The 20,351-nt window shown below is 43.9% G+C and overlaps 1 protein-coding gene across 4 annotated transcripts in view; it reads left to right on the forward strand.

Annotated features, from left to right (window-relative positions):
* Window positions 1-20,113, forward strand: part of CENPF (centromere protein F) — a 67,730-nt gene extending 47,617 nt beyond the window's left edge. For all 4 annotated transcript variants that reach the window (XM_082701727.1, XM_082701730.1, XM_082701729.1 and 1 more), the window contains exons 17-20: window positions 1,146-1,308; window positions 13,432-13,905; window positions 15,340-15,518; window positions 19,146-20,113. In XM_082701727.1, the coding sequence (XP_082557853.1) occupies window positions 1,146-1,308; window positions 13,432-13,905; window positions 15,340-15,518; window positions 19,146-19,349 (1,020 nt within the window). In that variant the 3' untranslated portion in view covers window positions 19,350-20,113. The remainder of the gene's footprint in view (window positions 1-1,145; window positions 1,309-13,431; window positions 13,906-15,339; window positions 15,519-19,145) is intronic.
* Window positions 20,114-20,351: the final 238 nt, after the last annotated feature.

Consider the following 20,351-nt stretch of genomic DNA (forward strand, 5'->3'; position numbering starts at 1 on the left):
TATTCCAAAATGAAATAGACAAAGAATGAAATCTACTTGTAGTGTGAATGGGATGCCCAGTTCTTTTTTTTTTTTTCTCTTAAACTTAAATAGTTCAGTTTGCCTTTGTATGTTCATGATCTCTTAACAGCAAACTCTTGGAGTTAGTTTGTTTTAGAAGCCTGCTTTTTTTTAATATCACATAATACAAGGCATATGCCATAGATCACATAATATCCCAGCAAGGTATGGGGCAGTACTTCATTATCAAATTCATATTTCTGCAACAAAATGTATGATTATGCTTACAAGGTGGGATAAATAAAGACTATATATAAATACCTCTGTATCTGTTCAGGTGAGGTTTTTCCTCTAAATCATTGTCTGAGCTTTCTGGAATATGCAGATGTGGTTAAGGAATCCTGAACTTGTACTCCTGAGAAGTGTATTATTCTATCATTCTCCTACCATTCTATTCACTTTCTATTTGAGCAACTGTAGAACTTAAGTTTGTATCATGAGCCATAAAATTATTTGGCCTTTACTTGGTGTCACCAACACAAATGCCATCTTGGGTATTGAAATTATACAAAGGCACGGACTACAAATGGAAATAGTTCTATCATCGAGAATTTTTTTTTTAAGATTTTTTTATTTGAGAGAGAGAAAGAGTGAGCACACAGAGGGAAGGGGCAGAGGGAGAGGTGACAGAGAATCTCCAGCAGACTCTGCTTTGAGTGGGGAGTTTAATGCAGGGCTCGATCTCATGACCCAGAGATCAGGACCTGGGCTGAAACCCAAGAGTCAGACACTCAACTGACTGCACCACTAGGCCCCTCAATCACTGAGAAGTTTTGACCCACCAAAAATATGCCCATGTATCTCCCACGCTAGCCCCTAAGGTGTGATTCCCATTGGGTGAACCCAGACATGGTGGGCTCCTTAGGCACCAAGATTTATGCTTGCTGCCACTCAGAAAGTGACAAAACCACAGTGTCTACTGGGGAGACCTAGGAAATTGAATAGAGAAGATGAATCATTTTTATTTTGAACATCATAATTCTTAAATTTACAATATATGATCCTTAATTATACCTCATGATTATTTTCTCATATACTCATAAAAAATAAATTCAAGGTTTTAAATTCAAGGTTTTGTTTCGTAGGCGGACAATGTAAAATATGCAAATCAGTTGAAGAAGGAAAATGAACGTGCCCAGGGGAAAATAAAATTGTTAATCAAATCCTGTAAACAGCTGGAAGAGGAAAAGGAGATGTTGCAGAAAGAGCTGTCTAAGCTTGAAGCTGCACAAGAGAAACAGAAGACAGGTAGGCATTAATTGAGCACATCCATGAGCCAAAACCCTTTTCTGCTAGTGAAACCATACACGAATGGTATGTAGACACAGAGATGTTTTTAGTGCTGTGTGTTCTTTTTGTTTTGTTTTTAGGTTTAGTTATTTAGTTTTATTTATTTTTTCTTATGTTCAGTTAGCCAGCATATAGTAAGTACATCGTTTTTTGAGGTAGTGTGATAATTCATTAGTTGCATATAACACCCAGCACTCATCACACTAGTGCGGTTTTCCTTTACTGCGTGTTGATGTCCATTTTCCAGTTTCTGAATTTTCTGTGCAGCTTGGGGTCACAGGATTAGTAGGATTCAGAATGAAGTCTGCAGTTTGAAATAGAATTATTGTGTCTTCTGTTCTATAGAACATATGAAAAACTGGTAGCACATTTTGCAAATGAGCTGTTCCAAGAAGAGTTGTTCATGTGGATGTCCATTTATGAAGTTCCTATGTCAAAGGCAGATTGACATTCTGTGCTGGCATTGGTCATTTATCAATAGCCGATTCTGGCTGTCCTTGGCCCATCTTTGTGGGTCCACTAAATGGAAGGCTTAGGGACTGTAGGTTTGGGTGGCAGGTAAAATAAAAAAGAAATCACAGCTATCCTCGTCACTCTTTTCCACTTATGTCTGTGGAGTAGAATGCTCTCACTGTGTGGGAAGATGGTGCCAAGCTTAGTATGAGGGGCTTTTCTGGACCACAGCTTCACAGGGTGGGTCAGTGGTCTTCCCTGCTTCGAAGAGTACTTGGAGTAAACTGTGGATCCAGGGGGTTTTTCCAGTGGATTTGGTGCCAACCATGGCCAGCTACAAGTTGATCAGGACTCCTGGCTTCCTCTTCATGAGGTCCCCAAAATATCTTTCACTTGCCAGGAAGTGACATTCTTTACTTACCTGGTGTGGCTGCTAAAAACTCTGTAATCAAGGTATCAGCCCAACATTTCCAAGGGGCTTTATGGTTCCACATTTCATAAAGTCAACCTTAGTTCCTTAATGCTGTTTGGTCCCTGAGTCTGCATGGCTCTCAAATAAGAAATTCCAGTCAAAGCTTTGGTAAAATAACTGAAATTTTCAATGATGTACTGTTACAAGGAGAACAGATTCTTATTGAACTTATGCAAATAACTATGACTGCCATGGAAGAAAGAACACTTACTGAGACCTTTTGAATTTTAAAAGGTTCAGGTAGAGAGAAAAGTTAAATGCTTCAATTTGTTTACAAATGAATACTTCATCATGTTTTTTGTTAAGCCATAGATATCTTAAGAGAAAATTTCTCTTAATCCAGAAGAATAAACAGTAGAGACCAGCAATGTTTCAAACAACGTCACAACCCTATAATTGTCCTTTTATCTCATTTAGTCCCATGTTACTAACCCTTGTCTAGTTTGAATGCAACTTTTAGTTCTGGAAATTCTTACTCATTTTAGTTTTGATCTTAAAGATATCAAATATCTGTTTTGTCCTAAAAGTCCTTTATATGAACTTCCTTGAAGATGAAACTCATTTTGCAGGACAGTAAGAACAATTGTAAGTGACAACAACTCAGAATGGACATGGTTAAAGAGCTGATGAGATGAGAGTTTACAGTATAGCTGGCAAGGAAATCAGGTTATTTCTGTGACATATAACACTTCAGTAATTAAAATATCAAGTGAGGACCTTATTAAAACTTTAGGAATTGCATACAACCTCTAGAATAGTTACAGCATTTACCCAAGTGTAACCTAAGGTTTATCCCCTGTTTAGCAGTACTTCCTGAGTAACTTAGCATATCAAGATAAAGTCCTAATGAGTTAAAGGGACTTCATTTACAATTTAAATCTTGTGAAAACTTGTTAAACCTTAGAAAGTTTTAAAGCACATGCCTAAATAGGATTAGCCATGCTAAAGCCATGCTAAAGTTTTCTAGGCAAAACCTAGAAACTGTTTTTTTTGGACAAGTGTTTACATTTTTTTCTTAATAGCAAATCAATTTTTTTAAAAGATTTTATTTATTTATTTGACAGAGAGAGAGATCACAAGTAGGCAGAGAGAAAAGCGGGGGTGGAGGCGGGGAAGCAGGCTCCCTGCTGAGCAGAGAGCCCAATGTGGGGCTCCATCCCAGGACCCTGAGATCATGACCTGAGCTGAAGGTAGACACTTAACCAACTGAGCCACCCAGGTGCCCCTGAAACATTTTTGAACAGAGAGATCGCAGACTTATACCAGCATACTTTAAAATCTGTTTATTTCAATCTTAGTCCATCCTGACTGAAAGACCCGTGGATCCCCTTACCCAAGAATCCAACACTGCCACTGGATGCAATCAGCAAGAGGTTCTTGTGGTATTGTTACGCAGGCGCCCGCGGGTGGTCAGCAGCTCCTGCTAGCTGAGCACACCCGGCTGGGGTGGTGCCGGGTTTTTATAGACAGGTACAAACAAGTTTTGGGTGGGGCACAACTGATTGGTTGACAGTTAGAACTTTTGAAAAAGGCATACTTGGTGTTAGTGGATTGGCCCTGGAAGACCCCCCTCGCGTGAAGAGAAAGGTGGGAAGGGGAAACAAAGAGGGGAAGTTTGACCTTATTACTCAGCAGAAAGACATCCTGTCTATGTGACCATGCAGCCCCCTTGCCCTTGTCTATGTGACCATGCCCCGGCTATTAGGAGAGGGTATCTTGTTCAAACAGGAGTCAAGTGTCATGCCCTAAAAGCCAAGCGGGTTACAGAAAGGCAAAAGAGCAGTTACATTGAATTCAACCCTGGGGGAAGGGTCTTTTCATTGCAAGGGGAGGAGGGGTACTTTTACACAACAAAAGAGCAGTCAATTAGTTAACGATGGGGGTGGGGGGGTCTTTCATTCCCCCCTTTTTCTTGATCATGGATAGAATCTTATATCCATTTGTCCTTTTCTTGCACTAAGTGGGGTACAAGGCACCAGCTTTTGCTTTCTCCTCAGCCAGCCTCCTGCTCCTTTATTTCCCCCTGAACAATCTTGACCCTGAAATCTTTAAGGGGGTTGAAGGTGGAAGGTCTCATCTTCTATAACTTCTTCGTGCTGAATAGGGGCGTAGAGCTGTCCCTACCTGCTCAGGTCAATATTGATCAGGGTAGGAACATAAGTGAGTTACAAAGGTGGAGGCAGCTGAATCCAGCGCTGACAGTGAAGAGGTGTCCTCGCGCGCGAGAAGGATCGTCTGCTGTGGTGTAGTCATTGTAGCAATGGAGTCTCGGCACCACGGCACCAAGTAGGAAAACATGGAACAAGGGAATATATTAAAGTTAATAAGGCGATAAGAATAAGAAGCCCGAAAAGGAGATTTGGCCATAGCCCTCCTCCAAGCCAGGAACTTAACCAATCACTAAAAAGAGAGAGAGAGGGCGCCTGGGTGGCTCAGTGGGTTAAGCCACTGCCTTCGGCTCAGGTCATGATCTCAGGGTCCTGGGATCGAGTCCCGCATCGGACTCTCTGCTCCACAGGGAGCCTGCTTCCTCCTCTCTCTCTCTGCCTGCCTCTCTGCCTACTTGTGATCTCTCTCTGTCAAATAAAAAAATAAAATAAAATCTTTAAAAAGAGAGAGAGAGAGGGACCTTGTAGAGCCTTAATCTGGGCATACATATCCTTTATTAGTCCTGTGATATTTTTGTGATAGTCTGGGATGTACACACAACATTCTGTCTTGATAATTGCACATGTGCCACCCTGGGCTGCTGTCAGGACATCTAAGGCCATCCTTAGTATAGCGATAAGGAGGGTTTTGTAACTTAGGCCCATATTTGATTGGGGAGTTATGGCTTGATATCAATCCCCTTTCCTTCCAAATAGCTCCATGGGCATGTAGTACCAGGAAAGCATATTTGGAGTCAGTATAAATGTTAATTCTTAGGCTTTGGCAATTGCAAAGGGCTAGTGAGCACTATGGCACACCTAGCTTATCTTATTTTTTCTATGAAAACTATTGACATCAGAAAATCAACTGTCATTCGTATTTTTAACAGGGGCATCTTAAATCTGGCCAAATAGAGTAAGCAAGATCAATAACCTTTTTTGCTCTATAGAGAAAGGAGTACAGGTCAGGTTCAGGCATACAGGTAACTAGGTTTAAAGTTTGACAAGTTTTACGTATTATTTCTGGCATATCTGTAAGTATAGTCCAATATTTAATTAGTTGGCCTACATCATCCATTGGTGGCCTTTGGCTTCTAAGACAAATCTGGACCTGATGTGACATCATTACAGTCAAGGACTGTCCCATAGTGAGCTTTGAGGCTCTTTTTATGAGGAGGGCTGTTCTAAGTTTCGCTAAAGCATCTGTTTGCAATTGCACCTCAACAGAGGTGGCCTCTAGGATAAATATGACTAAGGGATAAAACCAATAAGACCTTTGAGTGGTCCAGCCTTAACAATATCCTGATTACAGAGGATCACTGGCAAGTGAGAAAACTTGTCAAGAGATAAGGGGAGTCTGCCATGCATCATCCAATCCACTCATAAAGAAAGTGGGGTCATCCATTATCTCCACAAGTCCATAGTTAATCCTATGGAGTGTGGTATGGTGGCTTTTAGGCAATTTCATTATCCCAGCCACACATAAGGTATTAGTTAAGTTATATAATTGTTGGGGAATCAATCCCATTTTTTCCAGTTGTTTAATCATGTGCTGTGGGGTCTGCTAATATCCCCACAAAATAATAAGATCGACTAAAGAAGCTATTGTGCAACTTCTCTGAAGTTTACCTCAAATTGTTTAGCTTAGGTAAACAAACATTTAAAGACAATCAAATCTAGAATTTAACATCCATAAAGGTGTGTTACTAAAACAATTTTTCTCTCTAAAATAACCCTCATTTCCAGAGATAGCCAAATCAGGACTAATTCACTTGTGAAACAAGTCCAATTTTAACAAACTTGGCCTAATTATTTACATAAGCTCAGCAAGAACAGTGACTGTGATCAATAGATCTTTTAGAATCTGCTTTGCTGGAACTTTGTATAAGGAATCTCTAGGTTGAACTTTTAGTAGCCTCTCCGGGCCAGAAGCCAAGCCCTGTACTTGCCATCAGGCATGCCTGCAATGCCTTTGGGCGAATTCCTCTTCCCGAGACTGCACCTACCAAGGAGTGACATTCTTTACTCACCTGGTGGGGCTGCTGGGAACTCTGTAAGCAAGGTATCAGGCCAACAGTCCCAAGGGGCTTTATGGCTCCAGGTTTTATAAAGTCAACCTTAGTTCCTTAAAGCTGTCTGGTCATATCTGAGTCTTTTCAAATATGACATCCCAGTCAAAGCCTTGGTAAAATAACCCGTGTTTCCAATTCTTTCCTGTTACAAGGAGAACAGATTCTTATTGAACTTATGCAAATGACTGATTGCCATGGAAGAAAGAATACTTACTAAGACCTTTTGGTTTCAGAGGGTTCAAATAGAGAGAAAAGGTGAATGCTTTGAGCACTTTTACAAATGAGCACTTTTACATCTCTATAAGTTACAGATAACTAGGAGGAAGTATCCCTAGTCTGGAAGAGCAAACATTAGAGAGAACCAGCAATGTTTAAAGTAAGACAAGACATTAAGAGACATAACACTATAATCTTTTAGTTCATTTAGTCCCATATTACTAATTCTGGTGAATGCGGCTTTAGTCAGTTTTGGAAATTTTTACCCATTTCAGTTTTAGGATTTTCAAGTATATCAAATATCTGTATTTGTCCTGAAAGTCCTTTATAGGAATCTCCTTGAAGATAAAACTCATTTTACAAGAGAATTAAAACAATTATAAATGACAAAAACTCAGAATGGATATGGTTAGAGCTAAAGAGACACGGGAGTTTACAATTTAGCTGCAAGGAAATCAGGTTACAATTTCTGTGACATATAACATTCCCATAATTACAATATCAAGCGATGATCTCTCAAAACATTAAAACTTTAGGAAGTGCATAGAATCTCTAGAATGGTTATAGCATTTTTCCAAATGTAACCCAAGGTTTATCATTGGTTTAAATCTTGTCAACAATGGCTAAAACCTTAGAAAGTTTAAAAACACATGCCTAAATATAATCAGGGATGTTAAACACCTGATAAAACAAAACATAGGAACTGAATTTTTCAGGCAGGCAAAGAGAAAACCATTTACACTTTTTAACAGATCAATTAGCTAAGAAAACTTTGCCCCTTTTAAACAGAAAGAAAACCAGCTTTTTATACCAGTGTCTTTCCCTTTTTTTTTATTTTACTTCTAAGTGTGCAGTCTTAAGATAGGAGTTTTCTGGGTTTCCCTCCTATCATGAATGATGTCGCAGACAAGGGAGGGATCTTTCCCCTGCTGTCCTGTTTGCATCCCTCACGGGAATTTAGGAGCGTCTTAGCTAAGGCCTGTCCGTATAAACCCTGGAACAGGCTACTCCGTGGAGTAGATGACTGTTATGCCATATGACGCCCCGCGAGACTCAAGGTGCAGCCCACTCAGACTCCGAAGTGGTGGAGCCATACAGACACATTCACACAGTCAGGCACTCTTCAGATTCAAACAGGTTGGATATCCTCCCCTTCGGGGCATCTCTGGCTAATGGGAGGTGATCAGTCTCCCCTTTCACTCTTTACAGATTAGAGTGAGTTTCTATGGTTACAGGCAATGGAGGATGGTAACAGGGTGTTTTCGCAGTCTCTCAAGGTTGGGCTGTTTCCTTAATCTCTCAAGGCCAAATGGCCCTTATACTTGGAAGTATAATCTATGTGGAGGCAGGTCAGGAGAGTGCTAAATTACCTTGGAGGCTGTTTTTCTTTCTTTTTTAGTCTGTCCTGACCATATCTAAAATTTTCTTTGTGAAGATTTCCGTTCACAAACCTTCTACAACTTTCCTTTGCATTCAGGTTTTGTCCCAAGCCATTTCCTTCCAAACAACCATCTCATTTAGGACAAAATTACCTTCCTTAAATCTTTCTTACATACCTCCTAATTACCTACATACAGAGTTTCCTTTTATTTCCATCAGTCTTAGTTACACTAAGCAGAACTTTGTATTCTTAGAAACATCTTTAGTTATTAACCAATTGTGAACTGCTACAACAGAATTCTTCAGGTGGCAAATTTATGAATCAGTTAAGTGTAGAACACGTTTACCAACAGATTTAAATACTCTTAGTTTCTTTGCAGTAAGAAGTCAAAAGCACAAACCTACATCCAATAATTAACGACTTAGCATTTTATCCTGTTTGGTTAAGACCTAGATGTCCGCAATTTAATTCCATTTGTCATCCAAGCAAAACTTAAACTTTCAGGTTACCAAAGACTTTGAAAGCTACTTAAGCAATTACCCATTAGAACTTTGAGATAGACAATTAACCATCAGTTTAGTCATTTCTTTGCTAACAAATTTTAATAAGTAACACAAGCTTATCTGACCTTCAGTAAACTGATAGAATAAAAGTTTCACATTTACTGCTGTAACTTCAAAGACACGTCTTATCTTAATTAAACCAACAAACTTAACTTAGTTCCAATACTGATTTACATTCCACCTGGACCCACTCCACTTTGAATGTAAGATCTGGAGTGGGGGTGTTCTTCTTGCTCCTTGACAGTGAAGAGAGAAGGAGCTGTGGTGCATGATCTAGAGGCCAGTCATGCAGGCTGCACACACGTTGGTACAGAAACACCTAAGGGGGAAACAGAAGAAACAAAGCGCCGCCAGGAGGCAGAGAAAGGATTCCCAGTTTTGGAGCTCCTAAGCCCCAACAGAGGAGCAGACGCCATGCTTTCCCACCAGCAAGGGGGGAGGGGTTAGGCAGTCCAAGTCAGGCCAGAGAACACAGGGAAACTTCCCCGAAACAAAGAGAGTTTCGGCAGCTGCTTGGGAATATTCCTTATGGTCTCTGTCTCGAGTTAGACTAACCCCAGTTGGCTCCAGTTAACCTTAATCAAGGGAAACACAAAGGGCGACGAGAAAAGCACACAAGACACACAAGACAATTAACAAAAAGGTCGCTGCGCGGTTTCGGTATACTACCGAAAGCAAGGTTTCCACCGGCCCAGAGGAGCCTCGAGATCTCCCTGCGGTGGACAAATTGCGTCCAGGGCCGAGGGGTTCCTCTGGAACGGACAAACGGATATAACCCTCGGACAAATGAGGGGCCCCGAAAAATCGGGCCCCTCGACACCCTGGAGCGTCCTCCAGGGTCGGCAGGGGAGAAGTCCGAGCTCGTCAGCTCCTTCTCAAGCTGCCTACAAATACAATCCAACAACGCGCGCTGTTGTACAAACACTATACCGCTACCTGCAGTATAGGTCAAACAGAGGCCTCACAAGACTAGAGAAAAACAAGAACACAAGACTGGATACAAATGAGAACATGAGACAGGAGACAAGAATGCTGGCCAGCTTACCTCCCGGTGGGAGTCAGTTGGATCCGTGGGCAGGAGTCCGATGATCTCGGTGGAACCTCCAAATGAAAGACCCGTGGATCCCCTTACCCAAGAATCCAACACTGCCACTGGATGCAATCAGCAAGAGGTTCTTGTGGTATTGTTACGCAGGCGCCCGCGGGTGGTCAGCAGCTCCTGCTAGCTGAGCACACCCGGCTGGGGTGGTGCCGGGTTTTTATAGACAGGTACAAACAAGTTTTGGGTGGGGCACAACTGATTGGTTGACAGTTAGAACTTTTGAAAAAGGCATACTTGGTGTTAGTGGATTGGCCCTGGAAGACCCCCCTCGCGTGAAGAGAAAGGTGGGAAGGGGAAACAAAGAGGGGAAGTTTGACCTTATTACTCAGCAGAAAGACATCCTGTCTATGTGACCATGCAGCCCCCTTGCCCTTGTCTATGTGACCATGCCCCGGCTATTAGGAGAGGGTATCTTGTTCAAACAGGAGTCAAGTGTCATGCCCTAAAAGCCAAGCGGGTTACAGAAAGGCAAAAGAGCAGTTACATTGAATTCAACCCTGGGGGAAGGGTCTTTTCATTGCAAGGGGAGGAGGGGTACTTTTACACAACAAAAGAGCAGTCAATTAGTTAACGATGGGGGTGGGGGGGTCTTTCATTGACCACATCTAAAACTCTGTTACAAAGTCTTCCCTCCATAAACCTTCTACAGCTTTCCTTTGGTTTCTGATTTTGCACCAACCCATTTCTTTCCAAACACCCATCTCATTTAGTACAACATTACCTTCTTTTACCTTCAACAAAAATGCATTCCCACTCCTTATAACTTTCTTACATATCTTCTACTTTTCTACATACAGAGTTGTTTCCCTTATTTCCACCAGTCTTAGTTACAGTTAGCAGAATTATGCACTCTTTAGAAACCTTAATCTCTAGTGAAAACTAAAGAGTAGTGAACTGTTGCACCAGAATTCTTTAGATGGCAAATTTGTGAATCAGTTAAGCACAAAACATGTTTAACGGCAGATTTAAATATCCTTGGTTTCTTTGCAGTAAGAAGTCAAAAGCACCATCCTATGTCTAGTAATTAACGACTTAGCACTTTATCCTATTTGAAAAAGACCTAGATGTCCAATAAATTTAATTCCATTTATCATCCAAGCAAAATTTTTAAGTTTTAGTTTACCAAAGATTTTGAAAGCTATCTTAACAAACACCCAAGAAGACTTTGAGACAATTATCTAGAGGGCAGGGAAAGGGATCCCGGTTCAGGAGCTCATCAGCTCCAGAGAAGCAGACGCCATATTTTCCCGCCAACAAGGGGGAGAAGGCAGTCCATGTCAGGCCAGACAGGAAATTTCCCAGAAATAAAGGAAGTTTCGGCAGCTGCTTGGGAATATTCCTTAAAGTCCCTGGCTGAAGGATGCCTGGGATCATGACCCGAGTGGAAGGCAGACGCTTAACTGACTGAGCCACCCAGATGTGCCCCCCACAAACGTAAGGATGAGAGCTCCTGTTATTTTACATCCTGTTTCTGTCTGGATCAGTTTTCCTGTGGGCTGTCCGAGCTGCTAAATCAGGTTCTCCCCACACATGCCACTGAGAAGCAGCAGGAGCACCGTGTTCCTGCAGCTCAGCTTCAGGCCCTGGGTCAGAGGAGGAGGTCGTCCCCATGCTTCTTGACTGGCTCATCCTTGTCCAGAGCCCATCCCTGTTGCTGCTGCCGATGCCCTCGGGCAGGGCCTCCCTGATAAGCTTTGCTTCCTCACAGCCTTTGGGCTCATCTACTTGTGTTACAAATATCCTACTTTGGTCCTTCCTATTAGCACAAAAATCAGACTCGAGGGGGCAGAGTTTGGGCTACCTGAAGCCAAGAATCGATATACGGGAACTGGGCAGGGTGCCCGGGAGTCCCGACCACAACTGTGTAAATGACCTGGACAGTGGGTAGGGCTCTGGGCACCCTCGGAGGGCCATTCGACCCCGAAGGTGGCCCATTCCAGTTCACCTAAAGTGCTTAATTTTCCAGGAGACGATTTGACCCCATAGTCTCCTGAGAATCCCTTCTCAAAACTTTTGAGCATATGGTCTAAGACAGTAGGTTTGGAAGAACTTCCACCCATGATAACCAGGGGCTCTCTTGTCTACCCTGTGTGTTCCCTCCTGGTGTCGTTGGCGTGAAGACAGATAAAGGGTGGGTGTCCCTCCAGAGGAGAGACCAGTCAGATGCCCATCTGTCCGCCCTCCGAGAGGACACCTGGGTGCCTCTTAGCCAAAGTGAGTCCGTATAAACCCCAGAGTGGTGCCCCAAGGGCTTGCCGTAGACCCTATGAGGTCACTATAGAAACAGGTTAGGGCCCACTCGGACTACGCAGGCTTCTGGGGACACTAAGTGTGCCCACCTGTGGAGCCACAGACTCAGTCCCGACAAGCAGGTCAAACTGCACATTCACTCCTGCATTCACTCCACAAGTTCTTTCATTCCCCCCACACCCTGCCCCAGAGGCCCTGATCTGTGGAATTCCCTTCCTTTCAGAAATTCCTTCTTGTCCCCACTTTCAGGGCATTCCTGACCTGAGGGGCCCTTCCTCTCCCCCCACCCCCCCAGGGAGGCCCGACCTGTGAGACTTCTAAGGGGTCTCTGGGAGGTGGTCAGTCTCCCCTTCCACCCCGACGGGTGGGCCTGACTGGGTCCTGGGGTCCCAGGCCTCACTGGAATCCGACGTGGGGACCAGGTCGTCACCTGCCAGGTCTCCTTTGAGTCTGGTTGGGAACAGAGGGGTGTGGCCGGCCTGAGGCGACTGGGCGGGAGGGAGACTGCCGGAAATCAAGCCTCGCACCTTCTTTACGACCTCGCTCGCTCCCTGCCCCACCAATGCCGCAAACTGCAAACTGGTAGCAACAATGGGCCAGTGTGGTTGGGTTTCCAGGGCAGGGAACCACGTGTTAGGGAACCTGGACTGGGTCCCGATGGAAGAACCAAGTGGCCCTCGGAGACCTTGGAGGATGGGAGGTTTGCTTAACACCGATGGGCTCGGAGGAGACCGTTCTCTAAAAGTCTGAGCCCCGAGCACTCGCTGGGAGGGGAATTTATACCCTTCTACTTCCGTATCCTTGGTCGTTTTAGTGCACGCAGGGAACGGGGTAGGGAAGAAGAACCCAGAAGGGCTTTGAAACAGGGGCTGGAATTGCCTTGCTGGTTTGGTTGGCCAGTTTAGACCACAGTTTTCCCTTTATCACCGCCTTTGAAGCAGCTCTCAAGCACTTGTCCACCAGATCCTCTTGAAAATGGTTTTCAGAGCTGTTTTCTACTTGTCTTGTCACTATCCTCTTCCATTTCCCAAAGCTATTCCAACAGACTTCTAGTCTTTACCAACTTTTATTTTTTACTCACTTACGCTGAAAAGAATGGACAGGGGAGATTGAGGATGTGATCCATTAACTCATCTGATCTCCTATGAACTGCAAGGAAGTTTTGATGCGGTGGCTGGGATACGAGTTTGAGATTTTGATGGACTTTATTTAAGCTGTCTTAATGAAAGTCATTTAACCTACTAGAATACGTACTTGATATGATCCCTCCCAAACAAGAGTTGTTTGATCTATAAGAACACACATACATATACTTTCCCACTTCTCTTAAGCGAAAATCTAAGATCAAATCTAAGGTTATCTGCTTTATCATTCTATAGTTAGAGAAACGTCAAGTGGTCTACAGTGTGTCGCTGTTTTTGACAGGTACTGCTGTGGATTCTAACGCAGAGGAATTAATGGCAGAGATCAAAGAACTGAAAGAAACTCTTGAAGAGAAAAACAAGGAGGCCGATGAATACCTGGACAAGTACTGTTCCCTGCTCATCAGCCACGAGAAGTTAGAGAAAGCCAAAGAGATGTTGGAGACACAAGTTGCTCGTCTGAGTTCACGGTCTAAACTTAATGTCCAGAATTCTCCTTTGCTAAATTCCGTTGTTTCAGAAGACTCTCCAGCCCCTTCTGCTACTGAAAAGAAGTTGTCATCCAGCCAAAATAAAACTTCAGGCAAAAGACAAAGGTCCACCGGGATTCGGGAAGATGGAGGAGGCACAGCGCCTTCTACCCCAGAGACATTTTCTAAAAAGAGTAGGAAAGCAGTCAAAAGTGGTATTCACCCCACAGAGGACACCAGAGACACTGAGTTTGAGCCAGAAGGACTTCCAGAAGTTGTAAAGAAAGGTAGGTATAATTTAAAAGCAAAATTATGTGTGTTCTTTTGAAATTCCCTGTAGAAGTCCACATATGAAAAAGAAGCATTTATGTTTTAGATCATTGTGCAACAGAACTAAATGACCTTCAGAAACAATAGTCCGCCTTTAAACTGGTAAGGTATATTTTTCTTTCTGCATGAGAAAAGGACTAGGACCTAATTACTCATGTTTGCAACACAAAACATGCTAGTAGATTTCAGAAATGCCTATTCAAAATCTCTTCGGACTTTGATGTTTCTGTGCTGAAAATCCCCAAATCGAGGACACTCTTTAAGCTTTTCCACCTTTAATCTATGTCTCACCCAGGTAGGAGGCGAGCTAGGGGATGCGAGACACTTACCACTTTTTGTTTTTTTTAATTTAAACCTAGTGATCGATCCTTCCAAGTGTGGCCCAGGGACCCTGGCCAGTCTGGGAATGGTTTGTCACTGGTCTTTGTCCAAAAAAAAAAAAAAAAAAAAAATCAAGAGTAAGAGTTGGGACATTTTCATTGCAATTTGACCTGGTAACAACATGCAAAACACATTTTGAATTTTCTCTTGGTTCTTTCTTGTTGTGTTATATGGAACAGAGATTATCATTCCATAGCTGGTTGGAAACCACCCCCCCCCCCCCACCCCTGTAGCTCAAAGAAATAATCAGCTCTGATTCTTTGCCATAGATAATTTGAAGAGCACTGTTCTGAGTAATTTTGGCCCTTAGGAAATCTGGCCCCAAAGCGGTTAGCTATCTCTTTCTCATTACTGCGTTTTATTTATAATTAAAGGGTTAAAGGCAAAAACAAATGCTGCTTTAGTTAGCCATCAGCGTGGCTCTGGAGGGTGTGTGACATGCCGACCGTTAGCGTCACTGGGATTGACTTTCTGCTCTTACGCACCTCCGGTCACGTCTGCTCCCACTGTGGAGGGAGACCTTGTGAGCGGACAGTGAGATCCCTCTTTTGTAGGGTCGGCTCTCTCCTCCCACCTGAGTAGCAGGGGCTGTTACCATTTTACCTTTTCTCATTTTAAACAAGAGCTGACTTTTTTTTTCTCTGCGTCTCCATTTGATCCTCCCTTTTTCTCTCCAATCCAAATTTTATGGGGAGTCTTGCTGGTATGTTCTCCAGATCTTAGAAAAATGAAGAGTTAAGACATCTGATTAGAATTAGAAGAAGCGGGAAAAAAATTTTCTGTTTAATGTTATTTTCCCCTTTTCCATTGTGTTTTCTTGTGTGTGTGGTAAGAAACCACTAGCTACTTGTTTGATTTGGCAACTGTGAAGTCAATCCCTTGTCCACTGGGGCTGGCAGTGTTTCTGGAGTTACTCTTCTATCCGTTTGAACTTCACCTGATGTCTGTTGTTTCCACTGTGGATTCAGTCGGACCTAGCCATGTTGACAGCCAGCATTTTTTGCCTTTAGGGTTTGCTGATATCCCGACAGGAAAGACAAGCCCGTATGTCCTGCGGAGAACCACCATGCCCACTCGGACCAGCCCCCGCCTCGCTGCGCAGAAGTTAGCGTCATCCCCTCTGAGCCTCAACAAAGAAAATCAGGCTGAGACCTCCCAGCCAACAGCTGGTGGCAGCAGATCACAGAAGGTAACTCCTAGGAACCTGGATCTGCCATCCTAAATCCAGGAAATTACAGGGTTGTCAGGCCAGGGTTTGACACTGACTTGGGAGCTCTTAAAAGTCTGACCTTCTCCACTCACTGTAAGGAAGCTAGTCCTGAGGACATAGTGAGCAGACCTGGGGATAAACATTACATTATCCTGCAGCTGTGGTCTCCTTGATCCGGCAGGCCGCTTAGAGTTGGATGGAAAATGCTCAGTGAGGAGAAATTGTAGATCAGACATCAAAGTGTGTGTAAGCCCGGGTTAAGCAGGACATTGAAGGAATCGAAGAGGTCATCTTTCTTTTGACCACAGGCATTGCTCATTGCTTGTTTCACACTTATTCCTCTAACCCCTTGGACCCCCAGCTGCCAATTCGTTTATTCCCCTATCTTTTTTACTCCTTTACTTTACAAAAAGCAAATATTTCATTAGACATCTAAAGAAAGGAGCTCTCCTTCCGAGCTGCACTATGAGGACTGTGGAGCTCCTGACTACGATTCCAGTTTCCCTGTGTCTTTGTCTCTCATGCGGTGTCAGGCATCCGGCCGCCTATTTGTTGACTTTCTGGAGCTGCTGGTGTCCTCACGTGATTACAATAGGAGAAGTTTAAAAGTATGTTAGGAAATCCTCTCATGAAATTGCCCCAGGAGTCATTTTTCTCCCCTCTTTTCCGAGGACCCGTTGGAAAGGCAGTTTTCATGTGCTGTTCAGACTTATTATCCAGGAACAAGAGCTTTGCACACTAGGGGGCCTGCTTTCCACATGCTGCGGAGCCCGCTGAGTGCAGCAGTAACCATGGTTTCCTGCAGGTTCGTGTTCAGTGTGGCGGCACCCGGCCGCCCTGGGCACCAGCGCTGAGGAATCGCGAGGCAGTCTTGTGCGCTAGTGCAAGGGAATGGGGCCTGGTTCCTCTTGACAGGGGGCCCCCGGGAGACTTCCCGGTTAGATGCAAACTCTTCAAAACCCAGCCTATTGGTCAGTCAGCATTTTCTGAGGCGCCTTATAAAATGCTTGCCTTATCAGTTAAGCAAATTTCATCATTCAGGTTGAAAGATAGAGAGCCGAGGCATCTTTTCCAAAGGCAGTTGCTTAGAAATAGGATGTTGAGTCCTTGCCTGATGTGCCTGGCTGAGGTCTGAGAGAGACATTCCCTTAGGTCATTTAGCGGGACCTTTAGTGACATCTGTTGGGTTCAAGGTGGGGGAGATGCGAAGCAGGTGAGGGTCAGTCTCCGGGATGTCTCTGGGATGGATAAGCCCAGGAGCTTCTCTTTTGTTGGGGACACGTGAGTCATGACTGTAGACTTGGTCTGAACCTGAGGTTGGTGGTCATGCCAGGGGACCCGACACTAAATTACAGAGGATGATGGTGATGCCGTCACTGCAGTGTTGGTCAGTGGTCTAGTGGGTACTTGTGTTTCTTACTGTGAATGAGGTTCATTTTTACTGAGCCCTCCACGTGCTTGTCCTCTGGCTGCTGTGGTTGCAGATGGAGTTGTAAGATAGGGTAGGGACCCGGCGCGGGGCTTGATCTGTCGGGACTCCGATACCGTGATCTGAGCTGGAGGCAGATGCTTAATCAACTGAGCCACTCAGACACCCCTACACTTAATAGGAAATTACTTAAATACTTAGTGAATTGGACCTCATCTACCTACAGGGACAAGTCTGAAGCCAATTGACTAACATGAGGATCAAAATCACAGTTTAAACTGATCGCAGCCTATAATAATTTCCTCAGTTCATGATCAGAGAAATTGAGTCTAGAGGGGAAGCCAATGGGTGGGCTTTGGTTATTTAATTGGGATTAAGAAAGAGTTTCATGGCTCAGATATTCTTTTCCCAATGCGAGTGATCTCTCTCTCTCTCTCTCTCTTTTCAATGGTGAACCTGAAGATCTGACTTTCCTACATCTGATGGGTTCAAGGGAAATGCCTGTCTTTTGTATCATTTTCTACTTAAAAAAGTATCAGTGAAACTCTGTTTTTTTCCTTTAACTTTCCATGGATGGTAATTTTCCATTAAGTCCTGATCCTTCGAGGCTGATCCTTTTAAGTGTCCTGCACACAATCCGAGTTAGAGGCAAGCTTTCCAGGGATTTGATCTGTTGGCCAGATTTACTATGTTTTCTGTAATGAAAAGTATTTAGCTGCCTTTTAAAACCACCTACTTCCTATGGAAAGAATATAAATGGGAAATAGTTTCCATTCTTTTTTCTTGCTGCTTCAGGAGGAGGTCACTGGAGTCTGTGGCTCTCCGTCACGTAGCTCCTTCTCCCTGTAGGGACGAACAGGGGTCCCCTCCTTGTTCTTCTTTACCTTTTAAAGATCTTCCTGCTTGAGTCCTCCACTCTTGCCTTTAACTTTGGCTAAATGAAGCTTTTCTATCCTTCATTGGTCTTGTTCCTCTCTCTCTTTCCTGACCCCATATCTTCTGTTATGACTGTGTAAACCTCAGAAACTTGACTCTACCAGCTACCTTGCCCTCGACGGCTTCTTAAAGTCCCACATTTTCTTTCCTTCCTTCCTTCCTCCCTCCCTTTCTCCCTTCCTTCCTTCCAAGATTTTATCAGACCGAGAGAGCACAAGCAGTGTGAGGAGAAGAGGGAAAAGCAGGCTCCCCGCTGAGCAAGGAGCTCGATGCAGGACTCGATCCTAGGACTCTGGGATCATGATCTGAACTGAAGGTAAACACTTCATTGACTGAGCCACCCAGGAGTCCGAAAGCCTCACATCTTCTGAGGTCCCTCTTTCTCTTAAAAGGCCGGGTATCAGAAAGTGGATTTACTCTCTTGGGACTTTATTATTTATTCTGCTTTAATCCAAATACAGTATGGAAACAAAACAAATATAAGTAGAGGGGTAGAGGGGCACCTGGGTGGCTCAGTTGGTTAAGTGTCTGCCTTCAGCTCAGGTCATGATCCCGGGGTCCTGGGATCGAGTCTCGAGTGGAGCCCCCCGCTCAGTGGGAGTCTGCTTCTCCCTCTGTCCCTCCTGCCTGCTCGTGCTCCCTCGTTCTCATTCAAATAAATACATAAAATCTTTAAAAAATATATATAAATAGAATGTTTAAAATGACTATATATGAGGAACAGGTTCTAGGTATTTTAAATGTTGTAAATAAACCTTCCACCATATGAAGATAGTCTTACTCATTTGGATTATATTCATTTGAATGACAGCAGGGCTCACTTGAGCTGAATGAAAGCTGGTTTTGATTCTCACTCAGGCATATATTGAAATTTGCCAGTTAGTCAAGCCTATTCTGGGCACTGGGGATAGAACGGTAAAGAGGACATAGACTTTGCCCTCAAAGTTTACCTTCTGATCTAAGAATATCACACTAGCCTTTGGAGTGAGTCTTCTTTGGCCATCAGAGGTGTCAAGGAAGGCTTACAGGGGGAGTCATCAGAGTTCATGTCCAACATCCTCCTAGCTTCTGTGAGGTGGGGCCTTTTCTCAGGGAAAAAGAAATGGTAAAGCTGTGTACCTGCAGAGGGCTGAGTTAAAGTTAAACATTTTAACTTAAAATGTGGTGACATAAGCACTTTATTTTCATGTTGTAGAAATGTGAATGTGATTTACGCTTCTAACAAAGATGCTTCGTTGCAGGTCAAGGTTGCTCAACAAAGCCCAGTGGATTCAAGCGCCCCATTCCGAGAACCCACCACGAGATCCCTCTCGGTCAGTAACCTTCCTGAGAGAAGTCCAGCTGACAGCCCCAGGGAGGGCCTGAGGGCCAAGCGAGGCCGGCTCGCCCCCAGCCCGGAAGCTGTCCCCGAGTCCAAGAGCAGTGAGAACTGCAGGGTCCAGTAGAAGCGACCTTGTGTGTCAGGACCCTGGCAGGTGGCCGGAAGGCAGCATGCCTGTCTGCAAAGGCTTTTCTTCAGTCAGAGAGCACATTACCCGTGGGAAGAAAACAATCACTTAGAAATCTAAGTACATTGTACTCTTTAGCTCTCGCAGGTAGAAGTATTGGACAAGTTCGAAAGCACTGATCACCACCTCCTGGACAGTTTTCTTCCATGGTGTATGTGGCACCATATAAAGGTTTTGGTGATGTCGCACTTCAATGGCAAGCATGATGCCGTGACTTCTGTTTGTATGTGGGTTTCACCCTAAGAGAATCCAAAATATGTCGTCTACTTCCGATGAAAAACTCCCAGGAAAATGTGAACTTTTGCTTTATATTTCCTATGTGTACAGCTAGGCATGAAGTAATTTTAGATCAAGAATTTCTTTCAGTTGAGTAAAATGGAGAAAGATCACGCACGCATAGACACGTGTGAGTGTGATCCTCCTCCTCGTCTGGCGTGTTTTCTAAATGTTCGCGGGTGTGACCTGTACATACTTGTGTGTGGGGCTGGCAGGAGCTGTGGGTTTGTTTCCACTGGGCCTGTTTGCAGGCTCCTTGAAGATGTGGTGTAGCAAGTTTTCTGTCATTGTATTATTTCTTCCTGAGACCAATTTGTTACTGTTCTTTTAGTGTGCGTTCTCACGAATGGTGATCGAATGGTGATCTCGTATTAAAACAAGACATTTTCCTTCCTAATAAAAGTCACTTTTGTTTTCTGTAAAAATGATTTCTAAATATAAATGCATTCAGAGCATTGGCACTATTTCTTGCTAATGTCAACAGCCTCTTAGAAAAGTTTTGGGGCACCTGGGTGGCTCAGTTGGTTAGGCGTTTGCCTTTGGCTCAGGTCATAATTTCAGGGTCCTGGGATCAAGCCCTGCATTAGGCTCCCTGCTCAGAAGAGAGTCTGCTTCTCCCTCTGTCCCTACCCCTGCTCATGCTCTCTCTCTCTCTCTCTCTTT

Source organism: Mustela nivalis (assembly GCF_964662115.1).
Source record: "Mustela nivalis genome assembly, chromosome: 16".
NCBI classification, from domain to species: Eukaryota; Metazoa; Chordata; class Mammalia; order Carnivora; family Mustelidae; genus Mustela; species Mustela nivalis.